This window comes from Pollachius pollachius (assembly GCF_949987615.1).
Source record: "Pollachius pollachius genome assembly, chromosome: 8".
Lineage (NCBI taxonomy): Eukaryota > Metazoa > Chordata > Actinopteri > Gadiformes > Gadidae > Pollachius > Pollachius pollachius.
The window spans coordinates 22,580,256-22,598,867 of record NC_136941.1 but is presented as its reverse complement, the minus strand read 5'-3'; the positions used below and the strand labels follow the sequence as shown (position 1 = coordinate 22,598,867).

Genomic DNA, 18,612 nt, shown 5'->3' with positions numbered 1-18,612 from the left:
TATCTCTCCAAGTTATCCATCAGTATAACGATATTGCTGTATCACAATGTTGAATGAAGTGAATCTGGGTTGGTTGCACTCCACACATTTCCCAGAGGATTAAGACATTAAACATGTTTTGTGTTTCAATACAGTATTCTTATAGCATCTTTGATACGTAAAATAAAAACCTAAATAATATAAGGTTAAATAAACTCTCCACACAGGACCCGGGCCCCAGGTCGTCGTGCCTTATTGCTCTAGTGGTTGGGAGGCATCCCCACGTGTGGAAACACCACGCAGCCCACATACACAGGGTACAGGGGAGGTGTTCAAAACCCAATCTGCCACACCTGAACGCAACCAACTCAAACCTGTAGAACGTCTGAAACCAATGAGACACACCTTGCAATTAAATCAAGAAAAATGTCAAGATGAGCTTGTTGCCTCCTTTGTGTTTATAATAAAATAAACAGCCTTTGTTCGCCATCAGCACTGACCCCCACCTTGGCTCTTAGGCGCATAATGTACAGCACAGCACACAACCGGATTGCCAAGGTGTCTACTTAAATCACGAGAGGATTCATAATGGCTACTAGATATGATCCTGGCTTAACATGGCTTTAAAGAGGATACTAGTTACAGGCGAGACCACAGAAGTGGCTCCTCTAATATGGGGTACCTCTTAGTATTGTTAATAGAACAATAGTATATAAATAGTCATTTATATATACTGCATACTGGGTAGGGCACAAGTTACTTTATATTATAACAGTAACAAGTTACGGCTCTATTCTATAAAACGGTTACAAGTTGCAGTCCTGTTCTAGAAAACAAACTTTAACAGCATGGTTGGGTGGGTTCCTTGACTGCCATCCTTAAGCATTCGGTGACACTTAGTGGTTAGAAGGGAGAATACAAGTCTTACAATTATTCCTGAACATTACATTTTCTGAGGAATGTCAAATTTCAGCCCAGAACCCGAAATACGAATCACTTGCATGTGTGCAAGTGCCTTCCCCTCATAGCCTCGAGTTGGACACTCACAGTGCTTGGCTTGGCATTTTTCATTGGCATCAAAAGTGTTCACTTCCACGATACAATGTGAAACAACCAACAAGATAACAACAATGAGGCAAAACCCCAATGAGGAATAAGAAGAATCAGCTAAGAAGAGAAAATGATTTTGAACAGTTATCATTAAAACAATATATATTGTTATTACTGTAGGCCTACATTTGACTAACTTCCATTGACTTTCAATATGCTACAATACTGAATCAATAAACTGAGATTGTCATCTGACAATGTGTAGAATTAGTACACAATGTCATTTGTTTTATAAAGCGGAAAATAAAAAAGGTATATTGCTGTAGAGTTGATGGAAACATCAACAAAGAACAGGTTACACTATAGAAACACATTTTGCTGTGAGTGAGCAGTCCAACCCTTAGATTTGCTCGATGAAAAAATCTGATGTATAAAACATAGAGAGAAATGTTGAACAACAACACATCGATGAGGCCTCATGTGTTGACATTTCAAAATAGTAGCCGTTCAGGGAACCACAGCCAGAGGGTGCTATTCTCTATCGTGCAAATGTACACTTAAGTGTGCTCTTGTGTTCTTAAAACTCTAAAAAATTGTATTTGTGTTAAAATGCCATGCTCTTGCGATCTGCAGCTCTACAAAACACTCCAACCCCCGGGAGTGTCTTGAAGCTGCCAGCATCAACACACACTAAAGTAGGACTCTTCTTCTAGAGCCTCCACAGCAGAAAATGCTTCTGCAAATAAAACTAAATATCCTTGTTGTCATTCATACCTTATTAGTGCACGTTGTTGAGTGTAGAGGCTAGCAGAGCGTACAGTGTAACACAATACATATTTCTTCATAAAAAAGAGCCAGCTACTCAATCCGTGTGTGTGTGTGTGTGTGTGTGTGTGTGTGTGTGTGTGTGTGCGTGTGTGTACGCGTGTGTGTTGATGTGTGTATTTGCGTGAGTCTTCTCTTAATGTAATTGTCCTCCAGCTCCACCAGGTGGCAGTATTGTCCTTGACCATGGACCTATTAGGCAAAAACCCATCTTCCAATCCATCTGTAACCATCGCTCCTCCATCTTAAGTGTAGGATTCAGGAGCTCGAGCTATAGGGTGCAAGCGATTAACCCTCTCTAACACCTAACGATCTCTAACCTTCAACCTAAACATTTCCTGTAACTTGATATACTTAGGTATATAGTAAACCATCTACCTTAATCAATACCTAAAGTAAATCAACCCTAATGCATTATGGGAAATATGCATCACAAAAGCCCATGGAATGGCTCTGGGAGTGAGGAAGGATAGACAGAACACAGTCGTACTTAGGGGACTACAGGTTCTCTTCCTCTTTCACATAGAGGATCTCATGGGCATTACTGGGAACCTATGGAGACAAAGAGAAGCAATAAGGCTGGATATAATACATAATACACAACCTACATAAAATACATATACATATATATATGCATATACATATATATAATACATGCATGATAATGACAAGAATATAACCCTTTCACAGAGGTGTCATTGAAGGAGAAACCAATGTTTCTCATGATGCTAATTCTGGGTTGGATGCTTTTACGTACCAGGACAAATGGTTCTGTGTTTTCTTTACTGGTTTATGTTTACTGGTACATATAAAGAGCAGACCCATAACTAGTGCTATGCACAACATCTGTGTCCTCTGATCATGGCTCTATGAAAAGGGTATATGATAGGTGTTAAATCCCTGTTTACGATTACCTGGGTGATAATTCCAGACCGAACATTGCAGCTTTTGCGAGCCTATTGCATTGATTGCACTATGGAGATATTCTACATTAGGGGTCATCAGTTAGCAGCCTGTGGGCCAGATCTGGCTCACTAGCACTATTTATCTGGAAACCACCCATCCTCCCCAACACTAGATAAGTAAAATACCAAAATCAATGTTTTATAAATGATATTAACCTGTAATTATCTGGAATCTATTAAATATGTGGAAGCTAAAATTTCACAATAAGGGTACATCCATTAAGTATAATTAGTTAATGCAGAAATAATAATGAATAAACTGTTAATTAACAGTGAAGTAATGGCCTAATAATAGTGTTTATATAGTGCACAACTATTAAAAATTCATGTTTAATCATTATACCCTTTTGGTTCAGTGTTACAAACGGTAATATTGAAAACTGTCCCACTTTCTTGTTCGATATTGAATCAATATTAGACATTGATATTGTGTGTGTGGGAGGGCAAAACGACTGCATCGGGCCCCAACTGCATTTTCAACTGTGTACTGTGTGTCGGCCCTGGGACTGGATGGAAATGTAAAGATGCTATAATCATTTACAATGCCACATAAACAAATAAGCTGATCAAAAAGACCCAGGTTCTATACGTTTAGTGGTCTTGTAGACACTTATCCCTGTGTCCAGTACTGAACACTGATCCCTGGGTTCAGTACTGAACACTGATCCTGGGTTGAGTACTGAACACTGATCCCTGGGTTCAGTACTGAACACTGATCCCTGGGTTCAGTACTGAACACTGTTCCCTGGGTTCAGTACTGAACACTGATCCCTGTGTTCAGTACTGAACACTGATCTCTGTGTTCAGTACTGAACACTGATCCCTGTGTTCAGTACTGAATACTGATCCCTGGGTTCAGTAGTGGACACTGATCCCTGGGTTCAGTACTGAACACTGATCCCTGTGTTCAGTACTGAACACTGATCTCTGTGTTCAGTACTGAATACTGATCCCTGGGTTCAGTAGTGGACACTGATCCATGGGTTCAGTACTGAACACTGATCCCTGTGTTCAGTACTGAACACTGATCTCTGTGTTCAGTACTGAATACTGATCCCTGGGTTCAGTAGTGGACACTGATCCATGGGTTCAGTACTGAACACTAATCCCTGTGTTCGGTAGTGAACACTGATCAGTACTGAACACTGATCCCTGTGTTCAGTACTGAACACTGATCTCTGTGTTCAGTACTGAATACTGATCCCTGGGTTCGGTACTGAACACTGATCAGTACTGAACACTGATCCCTGTGTTCGGTACTGAACACTGATCAGTACTGAACACTGATCCCTGTGTTCGGTACTGAACACTGATCAGTACTGAACACTGATCCCGGTGTTCAGTACTGAACACTGATCCCTGGGTTCAGTACTAAACACTGATCCCTGTGTTCGGTAGTGAACACTGATCAGTACTGAACACTGATCCCGGTGTTCAGTACTGAACACTGATCCCTTTGTTCGGTACTGAACACTGATCAGTACTGAACACTGATCCCTGGGTTCAGTACTGAACACTGATCCCTGTGTTCGGTAGTGAACACTGATCAGTACTGAACACTGATCCCTGGGTTCAGTACTGAACACTAATCCCTTTGTTCGGTACTGAACACTGATCAGTACTGAACACTGATCCCTGGGTTCAGTACTGAACACTGATCCCTGTGTTCGGTAGTAAACACTGATCAGTACTGAACACTGATCCCTGTGTTCAGTACTGAATACTGATCCCTGGGTTCAGTAGTGGACACTGATCCCTGGGTTCAGTGCTGAACACTGATCCCTGTGTTCAGTACTGAACACTGATCTCTGTGTTCAGTACTGAACACTGATCTCTGTGTTCAGTACTGAATACTGATCCCTGGGTTCAGTAGTGGACACTGATCCATGGGTTCAGTACTGAACACTGATCCCTGTGTTCAGTAGTGAACACTGATCTCTGTGTTCAGTACTGAATACTGATCCCTGGGTTCAGTAGTGGACACTGATCCATGGGTTCAGTACTGAAGACTGATCCCTGTGTTCGGTAGTGAACACTGATCAGTACTGAACACTGATCCCTGTGTTCAGTACTGAACACTGATCTCTGTGTTCAGTACTGAATACTGATCCCTGGGTTCGGTACTGAACACTGATCAGTACTGAACACTGATCCCTGTGTTCGGTACTGAACACTGATCCCTGTGTTCGGTACTGAACACTGATCAGTACTGAACACTGATCCCGGTGTTCAGTACTGAACACTGATCCCTGTGTTCGGTACTGAACACTGATCAGTACTGAACACTGATCCCGGTGTTCAGTACTGAACACTGATCCCTGTGTTTAGTACTGAGTATGGCTCACCTGGTTGACTCCTCCCACCACCAGGAGGCGGTCTCTGATGACCAGGGAGGAGGCGGAGCAGCGGGGGACTGACATGGGAGCCAGTCGCTCCCATTTCTTCTTCTGGGGGTGGAACGCCTCCACTGTGCCCAACGCCGACGGCTCATGACCTGCCCCCGCCCCAACCCACCCCCCCAAAGTAATACATACACAGGTACAAATACAAAAACAGACACACAAAAACACAAACACAGCAGAAACTGAAAAGTGGTCCTTTTCCTGGTTTTCCCAAACTGTTCCGATCTGCAAACTGGGCCTTTCTGAAAAAGGATATAACCTAGGATCATCCACTCATGAATGTCGCAGAGGCCTGACCCCCCCCCCAAAGGGTGCAAACAGACGGCAATAATGAGATTTCTCTTGCCGCTTGTTCAATCCACATGTTGAAATAGCTAGACCCTCCACACACTTTAAGGGTTTTTAACTGCAGTCCCGTCTCGATGGCGGTAGAAGTTCTACTCTAACACGGACTCAACCGTTCCAACCAGGGCTAAAGGCGGATGGTCATGACCTACCCAGCCCCCCTGCCACGACCATCCTGCCGCGCAGGAACGCCGCTGCGAAGTCGGCCCTCTTCGTCTTCATCGGCAAGGTGTCCTCCGACTTAAGCCACGCCCCTACAGGAACAACGCAGGGGAATAACAGTGAGGGCTCTTTGTTTATGTGTTTGCGTCAGTCCATTTGTGTGCAAGCTACGGCCAGGTCTCCAGTGTCAGAGACAGCTCAGACACTCGGCACTGGTTGTACCACTAGTCGGACAGGATGCCAATGAACTTTCAGCCTGTTCTTTTTATTATCTTTATTTTAACCTTTGCCAGAGGCCAGAGGTGGTTGGTCATTAATCTCACACACACACACACACAAACAAACACACAGACCCACACACACACACACATTCACACACACACACACACACACACATTCACACACGCGTGTTACACATGGGACAAGGACACACAAAGGTAAAGACCAACACTGGGTCGGAGGAGGAAAATTTAGAGAGCTGTACCACCCTTTGGACTCCCCCCCCTCCTGTCCTGATAGCCTGAAGATGGACACTCATAGGGCTTGGCTTATTGCTTAATTTTCTTTTGTACCAAAACACATTAAGATGCATTTACAAAACTGCAGCGTGGCCAAAATGAGCTGGTAGTGGGGGTGAGGAGAATAATCAACGAGAGAGAGAGAGAGAGAGAGAGAGAGAGAGAGAGAGAGAGAGAGAGAGAGAGAGACTGGTGTCTAAAAGAGAGTCTTTTTCAAAATGCTGAGGCTGCTTTTAAGCCATTTTCAGTAATTTATTTATTAAAATTAATTTAATAGCATTGTTGTTGCCGGGGCTTGTTTGTCTGAAGGAAAAAATAAATGAGTGCAGGTCTGGGCAAATCGTGACTGTGTAGGAGGAAAGGTAACTTGGTAAAGAAGAGAAAAACATGGAAGGAGATGAGGGTAGAGCGATGGTGAGATTAATTATTATGAAAAAAAGAGCTGTGAAGGAGAATTGAAAAAAAGAAATGGAGAGTGCCAGTCAAATGAGAAGAGGGGGCGAGACAGGGTGAGATGCAGGGAAAATGTTCAATGCACAGTGAGGACAGACAGACAGACAGTGGATCCATACACCATGAAACATAGTCCCATCTGTTGGTGTCGTGCTGTATAACTACTTAAGTATAGACAACTCAGATAAAAAGAGTCCAGTAGCCCTAAGCCTGTGCATATAGTTTCTCGGTCAGATGCGAGTTTCATTCCGTGGTACCGGTGCTGTTTTTGAAGTATTTATTTAAAGGAGAAAAGCTCCAGTTTTGATTTCATATCCTTGAGTGTTTTCTCCTATTCCACTGTATGTGCTCCTAGAAGAAATGTTCACTGCTATCCAGGTTCTCCATGGGTTTTCTAAACATTTAAAGGGGCTTTTCCCTTTGCCGTTTTACGTCTGCAAAGATGGAAAAATCAAAGTCCAAGCCAGGAGGAGTATTCGCAACCACCGAGAACGCCCCTCAATAGGTGCCTGAAGCATGTTTACGCTCAAATTTTACTTCCGTAATATTGTGACGTCAGACTGTGCAGTGGGCGGTACTGAAGTGCAGAAGTCCCGCCTCCCAGCTACCCGCAATGTTTACAACTTCTCAGAGGTGGGAATTTGCCGACACACGCGCAGAGAGTTCAGCAAACAATAGCAATAGACTGGGTGTGCTGACCAATCACAGCAGACTGGGCTATTCGGGAGGGGGGCCTTAAGTATTATGATAGAAATCAGACCGATTTTGAAAGACGCTGAAATTGTTTTTGCAAAGATGAACAGTGTGAAAATAATAAGGGGAATTTTTAACATACAGGCTTGTAATCCTATTTTAGAAGTACCCCCCAAATGCAAATATTAACCCTAAAAAAGCGTGATCTGGGATCTTTAAGTTCGACACGGGGGGGGAAATTGCTTAAAAACATCCCTGAGCGACCGTGAACATACACCAATCAATTGGCTTGTAGCACTTCTAAGTTTGCCTCTGACAATCTAATTTTGATAAAAGTCTATAGGCAATATTGATTACTGAGCAATGAGATGAATGTACCATATAGCGTTACTGCGGCTAGTATAGCAACACCTTCTGGTAGCCATTTCTACTGAGTATGGCTTTGCAGGCCTATGCCATGCAAGCCAAAATCACTAGTAGAATCTTTGGTGTTTGTGTGTGTGCCTTCTTGCCTGTATGTGTGTGTGTGTGTGTGCGTGTTAGCGTGTGTGTGTGAGGTCTAAACAAAAATGTGAGAGATGTATTGGAGAGGGTGGATAATAATAAAGCAATCTGTTTCTCGATCTTCTGTAATTTATCTGGCTCGCTTGCTCTCCAAGTCTCGCTCGCTCTCAAAGTCTCGCTCGCCCGCTCATCTCTCATCTCATCTCTTCCAAAAATTTGATTAGAGAGGGGAGGAATGAGATGGAGCGGGGGAGGTTTATGCTGCCTCCCACCGTGTGTGTGTGTGTGTGTGCGTGTGTGTGTGTGGTTGAACACTGGCATTGGGGGATGTTAATCTGAATGTGACGAAAGCATAAATGAGTACTTAGCTGTGTGTGTGTGTGTATGTGTGTGTGTGTGTGTGTGTGTGTGCTAGGTGTGAGGCTCTTTTGATTGGTTCTTCAATTGTCTTAACACACACACACTTACGCAAACACACACACACACACAAATACACACACCGACACACCGACACACACACCTCCAACATGTACGTTGACATTCATACCTCCGTCGCGCCTCTTATTTGTGTTTCATTCGGCAGACTCCATAGCCCGACCAATCTCAGACCGTCTAAAATGAATTATCGATTCTCTGCTTTGTAGACTTTTAGCATTTGTCTCCATTTGTTCACCGGCTGCTTTCCCAGTGTCCTCTGAAGGGGGACACAGGACAAATCCTTTACCAAGGATAAGGGCACGGTATCATGTGTAGAATATCACCTCAGTGACAGAGATGGTGCTTCCGCTACTAGAAAACATGGCACCACTGTCAAGGTTACCTCAGAAGCTAGGCACGAGTTAATGTTCCTTTTTCTAGTGGTGTCATTCAACACTAGGTGTATACTGGACCATTCCTCCTTCGTGTAACACTGTGCATTATGGCGCGTTTCCATCGGCGGGTGCGGGTTGGTTTGGTATGCAAAGATGCAGCAGGGGTCGCATTTCAACTGCCAAAAGGTGGGCGGAATTGAGCAGTATTGAGCCGTACTCATCTCACAGCACTCCTCCTTTTGGGTGCCGAGAGGTCTGAAAGGGTGCCAACGAGTTGGAGCTACACATGCCGTCCGTTGATAGTCAACAGAATCGTCACTTCCGGGCGACAGGGGGATAATAATAAACAAACACAGTACCCGTAAGGTATTTCAGGACAATGCTGAAAGCTTTGTTTATTGAAGAAAATGTTGCGCAAAAGTTTGACGTCCTTCTTGGACGTCCTATATTGTTGCTCTTTGTTCATTCTCTTCGTGTCGCGTTCTTCTTTTTCCTTGGATTTATTAGCAGGCTGCCCTGTGTCGGGCTGCTATGAGGTCACAATGCTTACGTAGCTGCCGCGGCTATCGGCATCCGGATTAAACCCCGCCCTACCGTAAGGGTACTGTCGGGGCGAGCCGTAATTGAGCTGGGCCAAACCGCACCTTCACTACTGGGCCAAGGTGTGCTGGGCCGAAGCGCACCCGCCGGTGGAAACACGGTATTACATTTGCATTGTTGGGTCATTTAGCAGACCTTTTAGCATGGTTCAAGGAGCATTTGATCAATAGTCAAGGAACTATGGAATTGACTCACTGCACGGCCGAGGTGAGTGGAGTGATGCAGAGGACCAGACGATGACAAGGAAGGCAAAACCTTCTTTATATCATAAGAATTGGAATTTCACCATAGATAACGTTTTTGACTGCTCAGCTTTAAGGCCCATTCACACCCTACGGTAAATACGGATAGGAACCCTTTCGTCCGGTCCCGGAGGTCGTTTCATCCGTCAGTGGGTCCGTCGCCTCTGAGCTTACGAATCCGGAGTGCTCCGGGAGAAACTGAGCAATACCGAATACGGAATACGGAAATCGAGGCGGCAGTATAGAGTCAGAAGTCCAACCATTCGCGAAAATAGAGAGTAGTATAATATCTGATATGTATATATATTGTATTTAAGGTTTTATACTTTAACAAAATATCATATTATACTATATACCTGACCTTTTTATTTTATTGTTCACCTGCTTTGGCAATGAGTTGTAACTGGTCATTTAAAAATGGTGCAACATTTTGAGGAGAGAATCTGCGGGTTGGTGAGGGCTGTCACATGCCACCGCCGCGTAAGCCTACACTTTTTGCGCCTTTTTTTTGCCGATTTCGGATGACAAATCATCTCCTCTACAGATGCCATGGTTGCGATTGTGGATGCCGGTAATTTGTGACACGACAGTCACTGCCCTCTAGAGGATGTAATGTGTAACATCCATGACAAGGCTGAAACCGGACGGAGGTATGAAGGGTAGTCCCGGAGACAACGTTTGGTACGGACGGACGAATTCCGTCCGGTTCCGGAGGTATGAATCGAACCCCTGAAATATCTACAAAGAATATGTTTAAATCACCAAAAATACAACCATGCTGCTTCTTACAACCGTTTGTTGATGTGACTCCCCCCACCACCCACCAACACCTCCCCACTGTGCTGTCACTGCCCTCCCCTCACCGTGGCTGGTGTCAAAGATGTTGACGTTCTTGGTGAACTTGGAGCTCTGGTGGCCGCCGCCCTGGCGCAGCCCCCCCAGCAGACACAGCCGGCCGGCGCCGTCCCACAGCACGCCACAGTACGAGCGCTTGCAAGGCATGGTGGGTAACGTAGTCCAGGAGCGCGTCTCCGTGTCGTAGACCTCGAAGGCCTTGATGGGACGCTTGCATTGACGGCCACCTGAGCATGGGGAGGAGACCCAGGAGAAGGAGAGCATGGGGAGGAGACCCAGGGGAAGGAGAGCATGGGTAGGAGACACAGGGGAAGGAGAGCATGGGGAGGAGACCCAGGGGAAGTAGAGCATGGGGAGGAGACACAGGGGAAGGAGAGCATGGGGAGGAGACACAGGAGAAGGAGAACATGGGGAGGAGACCCAGGAGAAGGAGAGCATGGGGAGGAGACACAGGAGAAGGAGAGCATGGGGAGGAGACCCAGGAGAAGGAGAGCATGGGGAGGAGACCCAGGAGAAGGAGAGCATGGGGAGGAGACACAGGGGAAGGAGAGCATGGGGAGAACACAGGAGAAGGAGAACATGGGGAGGAGACCCAGGAGAAGGAGAGCATGGGGAGAACACAGGAGAAGGAGCGATCAATTCAATTAAATTCACTTTTTTTGTCCCAAAAGGCATCCAGTCGCAGTCATCGCAACACGCTAGAACAGACAAGGGATAAGAGCCTACAGGAAGCCTTTATAGGCTGAACAACATGTGTGGGTTAAGAAATCCTGGGGTGAAATACACTAAAAACAAAAATGTTTAAAATAAGAATAAAACACAAGATTAAAATAAAAGAACATTGGAATATCGAGCAAAGACCGTATTGACTCTTAACAGTTTTAAAAGATAATATGCAAAACACAGACAACCATCACCTGGGGTCTTAAATATAGAGGGAATAATAATGGATTGTGTGTGTGTGTGTGTGTGTGTGTGTGTGTGTGTGTGTGTGTGTGTGTGTGTGTGTGTGTGCGTGCGTGCGTGCGTGCGTGCGTGCGTGCGTGTGTGTGTGTGCGTTCGTGTGTGTGTGTGTGTGTGTGTGTGCGTTCGTGTGTGTGTGTGTGTGTGTGTGTGTGTGTGTGTGTGTGTGTGTGTGTGTGTGTGCGCTTGTGTGGAACTAAACTAAAAATGAGTTGTGTGAGAGATGGTGGATGATTATAACACTAAAGCTTTCTTGTTTAACAGATGTTGGAACACACTCACGCGCACCCACCCACACACACACTAGAGTTTAGATCCTCTGCCCGAGCCCGAGCCGACCCCGCCCGCGGCCCGGGCCGGGCCGATGTTTCCCACCACTATCCTCGGGCCGGGTCGGGCCAGGCCTTTGATCGAGCGTTTGTGTTTTTTTTTGTTTTTTTAATCATTGCTTTATTGGCCTGATCTGAGGAGAAATCTTTGCCATAAACAGAAATATTATAGGCCTATACATATTGAGCAGAGTAGGCCTAAGTAACAAATGTGTACAATGTTACACAAAGTAAGAAAAAAAAAAACTCCACACATGTTGCAGCTCACGCGCATCCCATGCATTAAAAACAATGTTGGGTTGAAATCGGGCTCGGGCTCATAATTACAGTTAATGTGTCGGGCTCTAACACACACACACACACACACACACACACACACACACACACACACGGTCCTCACCGGCCACATAGAGCTTGTTGGCCAGCAGGTGTATGTTGGCGTCGTAGCGTGGAGAGGCCATGGGGGGCAGCTGGGCCCACACGTCCTTCCTAAGGTCGTACTGCTGCAGGATGGCCCTGGGGAGGAGATCCCCTCCCATCCCCCCTATGGCCAGGGCCCGCCCGTCTGTAGACACACACACACACACACACACACACACACACACACACACACACACACACACACAGACACACACACAGACACACACACAGACCGGCAGACAGAGAGACGGACAGACGGACAGGCAAGCAGACAGACACACAGGCAGACAGACAGACAGACAGACAGACAGGCAGACAGAAGGACACACAGGCAGACACACACAGGCAGGCAGACAGGCAGTCCGACACACACAGACAGACACACAGACAGGCAGACAGAAGGACGCAGAGACAGACAGACACATAGACAGACAGAGAGTTGGAGTGAGAGGAAAGCCTGTTAACATCCAGATACTCAAGTTTGTGTTTTGCAATGAATATCCTTGTGTCCTTGACCGGGCAGCAATTAATTTCCACATGTGTGCTTCAGCTGATCAGATGAAATCACTGAGTGATCTACTAGCTCTTCTCGCGCTGAAGCAGAACCATGTTCTCAATAGGACCCTGCTGAGGTCCTTTCTGTTTCCTTTCCTTTGGAGTAATGGAATATCAAAGTGGTATGGTCGGTGTAGGAGGCAGTTTCTTGTGCATATATTATTGTAGGATGATGTGTTTGTATGTGTCCTGTACGTGTTTGTTGTACGCCCTTGCACTTAATGTGCACACTTGTTGTATGTTGTACGTCCTTGCACTTAAAAATAGTACTTAGCATTGTGTAGCATCTTATCCTAGCTATCTTTGTTAAATATGGGGAATGGGTTAACATAGCGATTGTTAGTGCTTGAAACTTGGTTCTATGAACAACCTTACTGTAACGACAGTGATATATTGTTTCTCCTTCTCACAAATGTACTTTGCATTGTAAGTATGTATTGCAAGTCGCTTTGGATGAATGCGTCTGCTAAATGCCCTAAGTGTAAATGTCCTACATGTAAAGGAGTCGTGGCTCAGCAGCCGGTGTGGAGGCCATGGAGGCGTGGCTATGCAGGAGCATACCATTTTTTGACATTGGATGTATTCTGAACCTGCTCCAACATTCATTATTATGTAGTAATAACAAATATCCTGGTAATCTTCTCTTCATTTCAACAGATATTATTTTGAGCAAGAAGTATGTTTCCCCAGGATCTTTTATTTGGACAAGGCTGTAGACCTTGTGTAGACCTATTTTTACAAGCAAGAAGCATCTGAAGAGTGCCCTGGCCAGCCCAATAACGAAGGAAAGGAGCAAAGAACCTTTGAACAGGACAGTCAGTACGAAAGCAGAACACTGCGTTTTCACTTGTCCTATGTTTTAGAGGTTCTGCTTAATGTTTAAATCCAACAGTCAAGCAGACATCTTTGGTACTGCGGCATGACGTTGACATGACAGTTGTGGATGTGCAAAATGTGAAACACGTCAATTGTTCGGAAACGATGGAACCAAGGTAGTGATTGGAGAGTACTCGTTTTCCAACTCTGACGCTGTCAAACAATATGCTCATCTCTGCAGTTGCTAGGCACTCCGCATGCTGCAAACATGCTCACACACACACACACACACACACACACACACACACACACACACACACACACACACACACACACACACACACACACACACACACACACACACACACTTTAAGTTCTATAACTGCCTGAGGGAGACAGCAAGCCTCATCTTCCACACAGTCAGCCACACACAGAGCAGCGTGTGGGTGAGTGTGTGCGCAGATTCGGTGTGTGTGTGTCTTTGTGTCTGTGTGCGGTGACGTGTGATTGCGTGAGTTTGTGTGTGTGTGGAAACTCCCACCTGCCAAGGGGCTAAAGGGCGATACAGGCTGTCTGCAATCAAGCAATCAACACTGAAGAGTTGAACCACGGAGTGAGAGTTGGGGGTTCAACGCTGGCCGACGTCGTTCAGGCGCTAGCAAATACAGTGCTTTTCTAACCAGTGGCCACTCAAAGCGCAAGCACACATTCAACCATTCATGCACACTTTCACACACTAGCGGAAGAGTCAACCATGCAAGGCGATGTCTTGCTCACACCTCGCCACCTCGACATACCTCGGAGCCGAGGACCGAACCAGCATCCTCCCGGTTCCCAGCCAACCGCCTCTACCTCCTGTGCCACATGCCTCCCTCATGTCGGCTGTAAGTGTTTGAGTACCAAACCCTGTGAGCTGGACTATTGTCCACATCCTATTCAACCTCACCATGTTCCTCCACAACCACATTTGTACCTTAAGCCCAAGCGGCTGCTACACACACCTTTCACAGTGACGGCTGCTACACACACCTTTCACAGTGACGGCTGCTACACACACCTTTCACAGTGACGGCTGCTACACACACCTTTCACAGTGATGGCCACGCCCATCAGAGCCTCGCGCAGGGAGCTCCTCTTCCTCCACCTGCCTTCCTCCGTGTTGTACACCTCCACCGCCTTCACGGGGCTCTGGTCCTCGCCCACCCCCCCCACCACCAGGATCTGCTTCCCTAGGACGGCCACGGCGGCCCCGGCCCGAGGGGTCGGCATGGCAGCCAGGCTGATCCATCGGTCGCCCTGCGCAGAGAGAGAATAAAACCAGAGAGAGAGAATTTAAACCTGCACTATGCACATTTACCATAAGCAACTTCTGGACCAGTTTATACAAAACAATGACATAGAGAAGGTTTAAAGAGTATGCCTTTAAAAAAAAGTCTGAGGCAGGGGCAGGCTCCCTGTAACTGCCCCTTCCATTCGGTTTGAATAAGATAAGGGGTGTCGCATAAACACTAAATACGTTCTTCTTAAAGCTAAATGTCAAGAGGCACTAATCTCGAATGTAACGTACGGTGATATTGAGATAAACTGTCAGCGGGAACACTTTATGAAGAGTAAACTAATCACTGAGATCAAACCTCAGGGACAGCACCATCTCTGGTGAAACCAGAGTAATTACAACCAGCAATTAAAGTCACATGGCACCAGTTGGAGTAAATTGGAAATGAAAAACATGTCTGTTGCTTTCTCTTTGGCTTCATTTCAATGTTTGATTGCTGTTTAGCAATGATTTGGGTCTTTGACTAGGACATTTTACCTCACTATTGAAGGGCACCACCACACACAGTGATTATGACTGGCGACAAAATATCTTGCCAAAGGCTAAATCTTTCCTAGAGTTAAGCTGTTTACTGGCTTGGAGCGGTCAGTGTGACAGTAGGCGGGGCGGCTGGCTGCCAGTCCAACCAGACGTGGGTTCTGATGAAATGCTATCAGGATCTGGCCCCAGTTCATGATGTGTGGCAGGTGCTCTATGAAAATATAGAGGACATCCTAGATTCTTTGGAATAAACAAAAGATGGACAACTTTCCACAGTTCGTAGCTCTGTCAAGGAATAGCTTAATTTGTGAGTAGACTCCCAGCAAGGCTGAGGACCAAATTAACTATGAAGGTATTATTGTAGCAAAAGTCTTTAGCATGTGTACACAAGTCACAAATGTGTAACAGTAGATTTGAAATCATAAATACTTTTTCTATCATTGTAAACACAAAATAGGGGTTAGAAGTTCACAAGTCCTTTGGTACAGGTGCACAAATCCTATCCTGTGCATCACAACTTGATCATGGAAGGCCTACAAAGAACAATGTTATTATTATTACTAGAGTTTCCGCTCAACCTCGTTGTAATTAAATCCATAGCAATAATGTGGAAACCCCAGTCGATAATGTAACAAATTTCTGACCGCATATAATAACATTTTGCCTATAATGTTACAACGTATAAAAATGTGTTTTTTATAATGAATCAAGCATAATCATTTCCTCCTTATGATCCTCATGTTCACTCATGAGGTTATGTAATAATTTTCTACTTCTAAGCCGTTTTCACACATTCCTATACACGTGCAGCTGTGAAGCTGTGCAGTGCCAACATTTAAATATTTTTTTAACCATTCAGCGAACAAAAGACAACGGGCTGATTATCATTTAGGGGGCCACTCAATGACATGCAGAAGCGTCATCAACACGCCCACTGAAGTGTTGTGAGAACTACTGACTTTCTACACCTCATTCACATATAAGGTCATTTACATTTTCTACAGAGTAAATACTACCTCAGGGGTAGTATTATTCTGGAGATTTTCAGGGTACAAATGTCAGGATATATTGTTCACACATACAGCCCATCAGGAGAATATCTGGACTTACACATGCCCCCCACCACAAGTGCCCATTGACTTAGAAACTGACAATTCAGTGAGCCGGTCTGCACTCGTCACTGACAATTACGACACCTACCTGTCAATCATGGGAGCCATGCCAGACCTGTCCTCTGATGAGGAAGTTAACAAGGCTGTATTGGAAAGTCTTGAGAGTCATCCGTAAGTGATTGGTTAATATGACATTGTTTCAATGAGTAAAGTTTGAGCTTTTTAAGTTGCTTTGCTTTGTTTTATGCAAAGAGCTGAAAGTATGTAAATGTCAAATACATTGATCATATAGTAAAATCCATTAACGTTTATTCTCTGAATTCAAATTTTTTGCAGGACGTCTGAAAATGACACATCTGCGAAGGAGGTGCTCCTCGATCTTGCCTCCAAAATGAATAGCAATCAGAAATGCAGATTCAACATAAACCTTTCTGCTGTACTTGATGGTGCTGTTAGAGGTTTTAAGAGACTGTCCTACATCTGACCTTCCAAATGTGTGTCATGTTCTCTGATGACTTTGGCGTGGATGAGGAGGTTGTTGACCTTGGTGGCCCTAGGAGGGAGTTCCTGCGTCTAGTCACATGTATGAGACTAGACACATACTTTAATTGTGTACAGTGTACCTTTCTATATGGCTATGAACACTTTTTCTTTCAAGAGTTGTGCCCTGTACTTAATCTTAATTTGTCTTCATGTCATGTTTCCTCAAGCCTTAAGAGAGGACAAGTATTTTTTTGCTGGCCAGGCCATTGCAGTTCCTGGGTTCTGTTCCTATTCTATTTACGCCTCCCTGACCAGAAGATTGCCCAAGCCTGAGATGGAGGGGATTGTAGATTTTGACCTTTATGCCCAGGTCAAAAAGGTAAACACATTGTAAACATACAGAATACTCAATTGCCAGTATTATAACAATTTAATTCTATGGAATTTTTCATTTGTTTCTGATTGGACACAATATCCCTGGACAGGATATTTGACTTTGCAGAATGCATTTAAATACTGTAGCTCAATATAATAGTTTTCTGCATTATTTAATATGGTTGTTTTCATCCAAAAATAAAAGTTGTAAGATTTAAACAATCTTTTTTATTTAACAAAGTCTGAACACAGCAGACAGTACTTTAGAGCAAATTAGAGCATTTCCTAAGCATGACAAACTTCACATAGAACATCCATTTTCAAATCATCAAACAATGTCAACAGAAATGTTGGTTGGCCTACATTTAGCCAACACATCTTTAAAATTTCATGACACTCTCATTCCTTCCTATACCTTTACTTTTCAGAGGTCCATATACACACACACACACACACACACACACACACAACCACACACACACACACACACACACACTTTTATCAGCTTTTAAAATGCTTGAAAACTTTTATTTGCAGTGAGCAGATCATATGAAGATCCATTGTTAACTGTTATGCTCAGTTATGAATATACAGTGGGGCAAAAAAGTATTTAGTCAGCCACCAATTGTGCAAGTTCTCCCACTTAAAAAGATGAGAGAGGCCTGTAATTTTCATCATAGGTAAACCTCAGCTATGAGAGACAAAATGAAAAAAAAATCCAGAAAATCACATTGTCTGATTTTTTAAGAATTTATTTGCAAATTATGGTGGAAAATAAGTATTTGGTCACCTACAAACCAGCAAGATTTCTGGCTGTCACAGACCTGTAACTACTTCTTTAAGAGGCTCCTCTGTCCTCCACTTGTTACCTGTATTAATGGCACCTGTTTGAACTCCTTATCAGTATAAAAGACACCTGTCCACAACCTCAAACAGTCACACTCCAAACTCCACTATGACCAAGACCAAAGAGCTGTCAAAGGACACCAGAAACACAATTGTAGACCTGCACCAGGCTGGGAAGTCTGAATCTGCAATAGGTAAGCAGCTTGGTGTGAAGAAATCAACTGTGGGAGCAATTATTAGGAAATGGAATACATACAAGACCACTGATAATCTCCCTCGATCTGGGGCTCCACGCAAGATCTCACCCTGTGGGGTCAAAATGATCACAAGAACGTTGAACAAAAATCTCAGAACCACACGGGGGGACCTAGTGAATGACCTCCAGAGAGCTGGGACCAAAGTAACAAAGGCTACCATCACTAACACACTACGCCGCCAGGGACTCAAATCCTGCAGTGCCAGACGTGTCCCCCTGCTAAAGCCAGTGAATGT

The 18,612-nt window shown here is 44.7% G+C and overlaps 1 protein-coding gene across 1 annotated transcript in view; it reads right to left on the bottom strand.

Annotated features, from left to right (window-relative positions):
• Positions 1–2,352: 2,352 nt before the first annotated feature.
• klhdc8a (kelch domain containing 8A) overlaps positions 2,353–18,612 on the bottom strand; it is a gene marked incomplete at both ends in the record, with an annotated part of 32,124 nt that continues 15,864 nt past the window's right edge. The window contains 6 exons of the mRNA XM_079742004.1: positions 2,353–2,406; positions 5,165–5,313; positions 5,719–5,820; positions 10,414–10,632; positions 12,098–12,262; positions 14,574–14,784. Coding sequence (XP_079598130.1) covers positions 2,353–2,406; positions 5,165–5,313; positions 5,719–5,820; positions 10,414–10,632; positions 12,098–12,262; positions 14,574–14,784 — 900 coding nt within the window. The remainder of the gene's footprint in view (positions 2,407–5,164; positions 5,314–5,718; positions 5,821–10,413; positions 10,633–12,097; positions 12,263–14,573; positions 14,785–18,612) is intronic.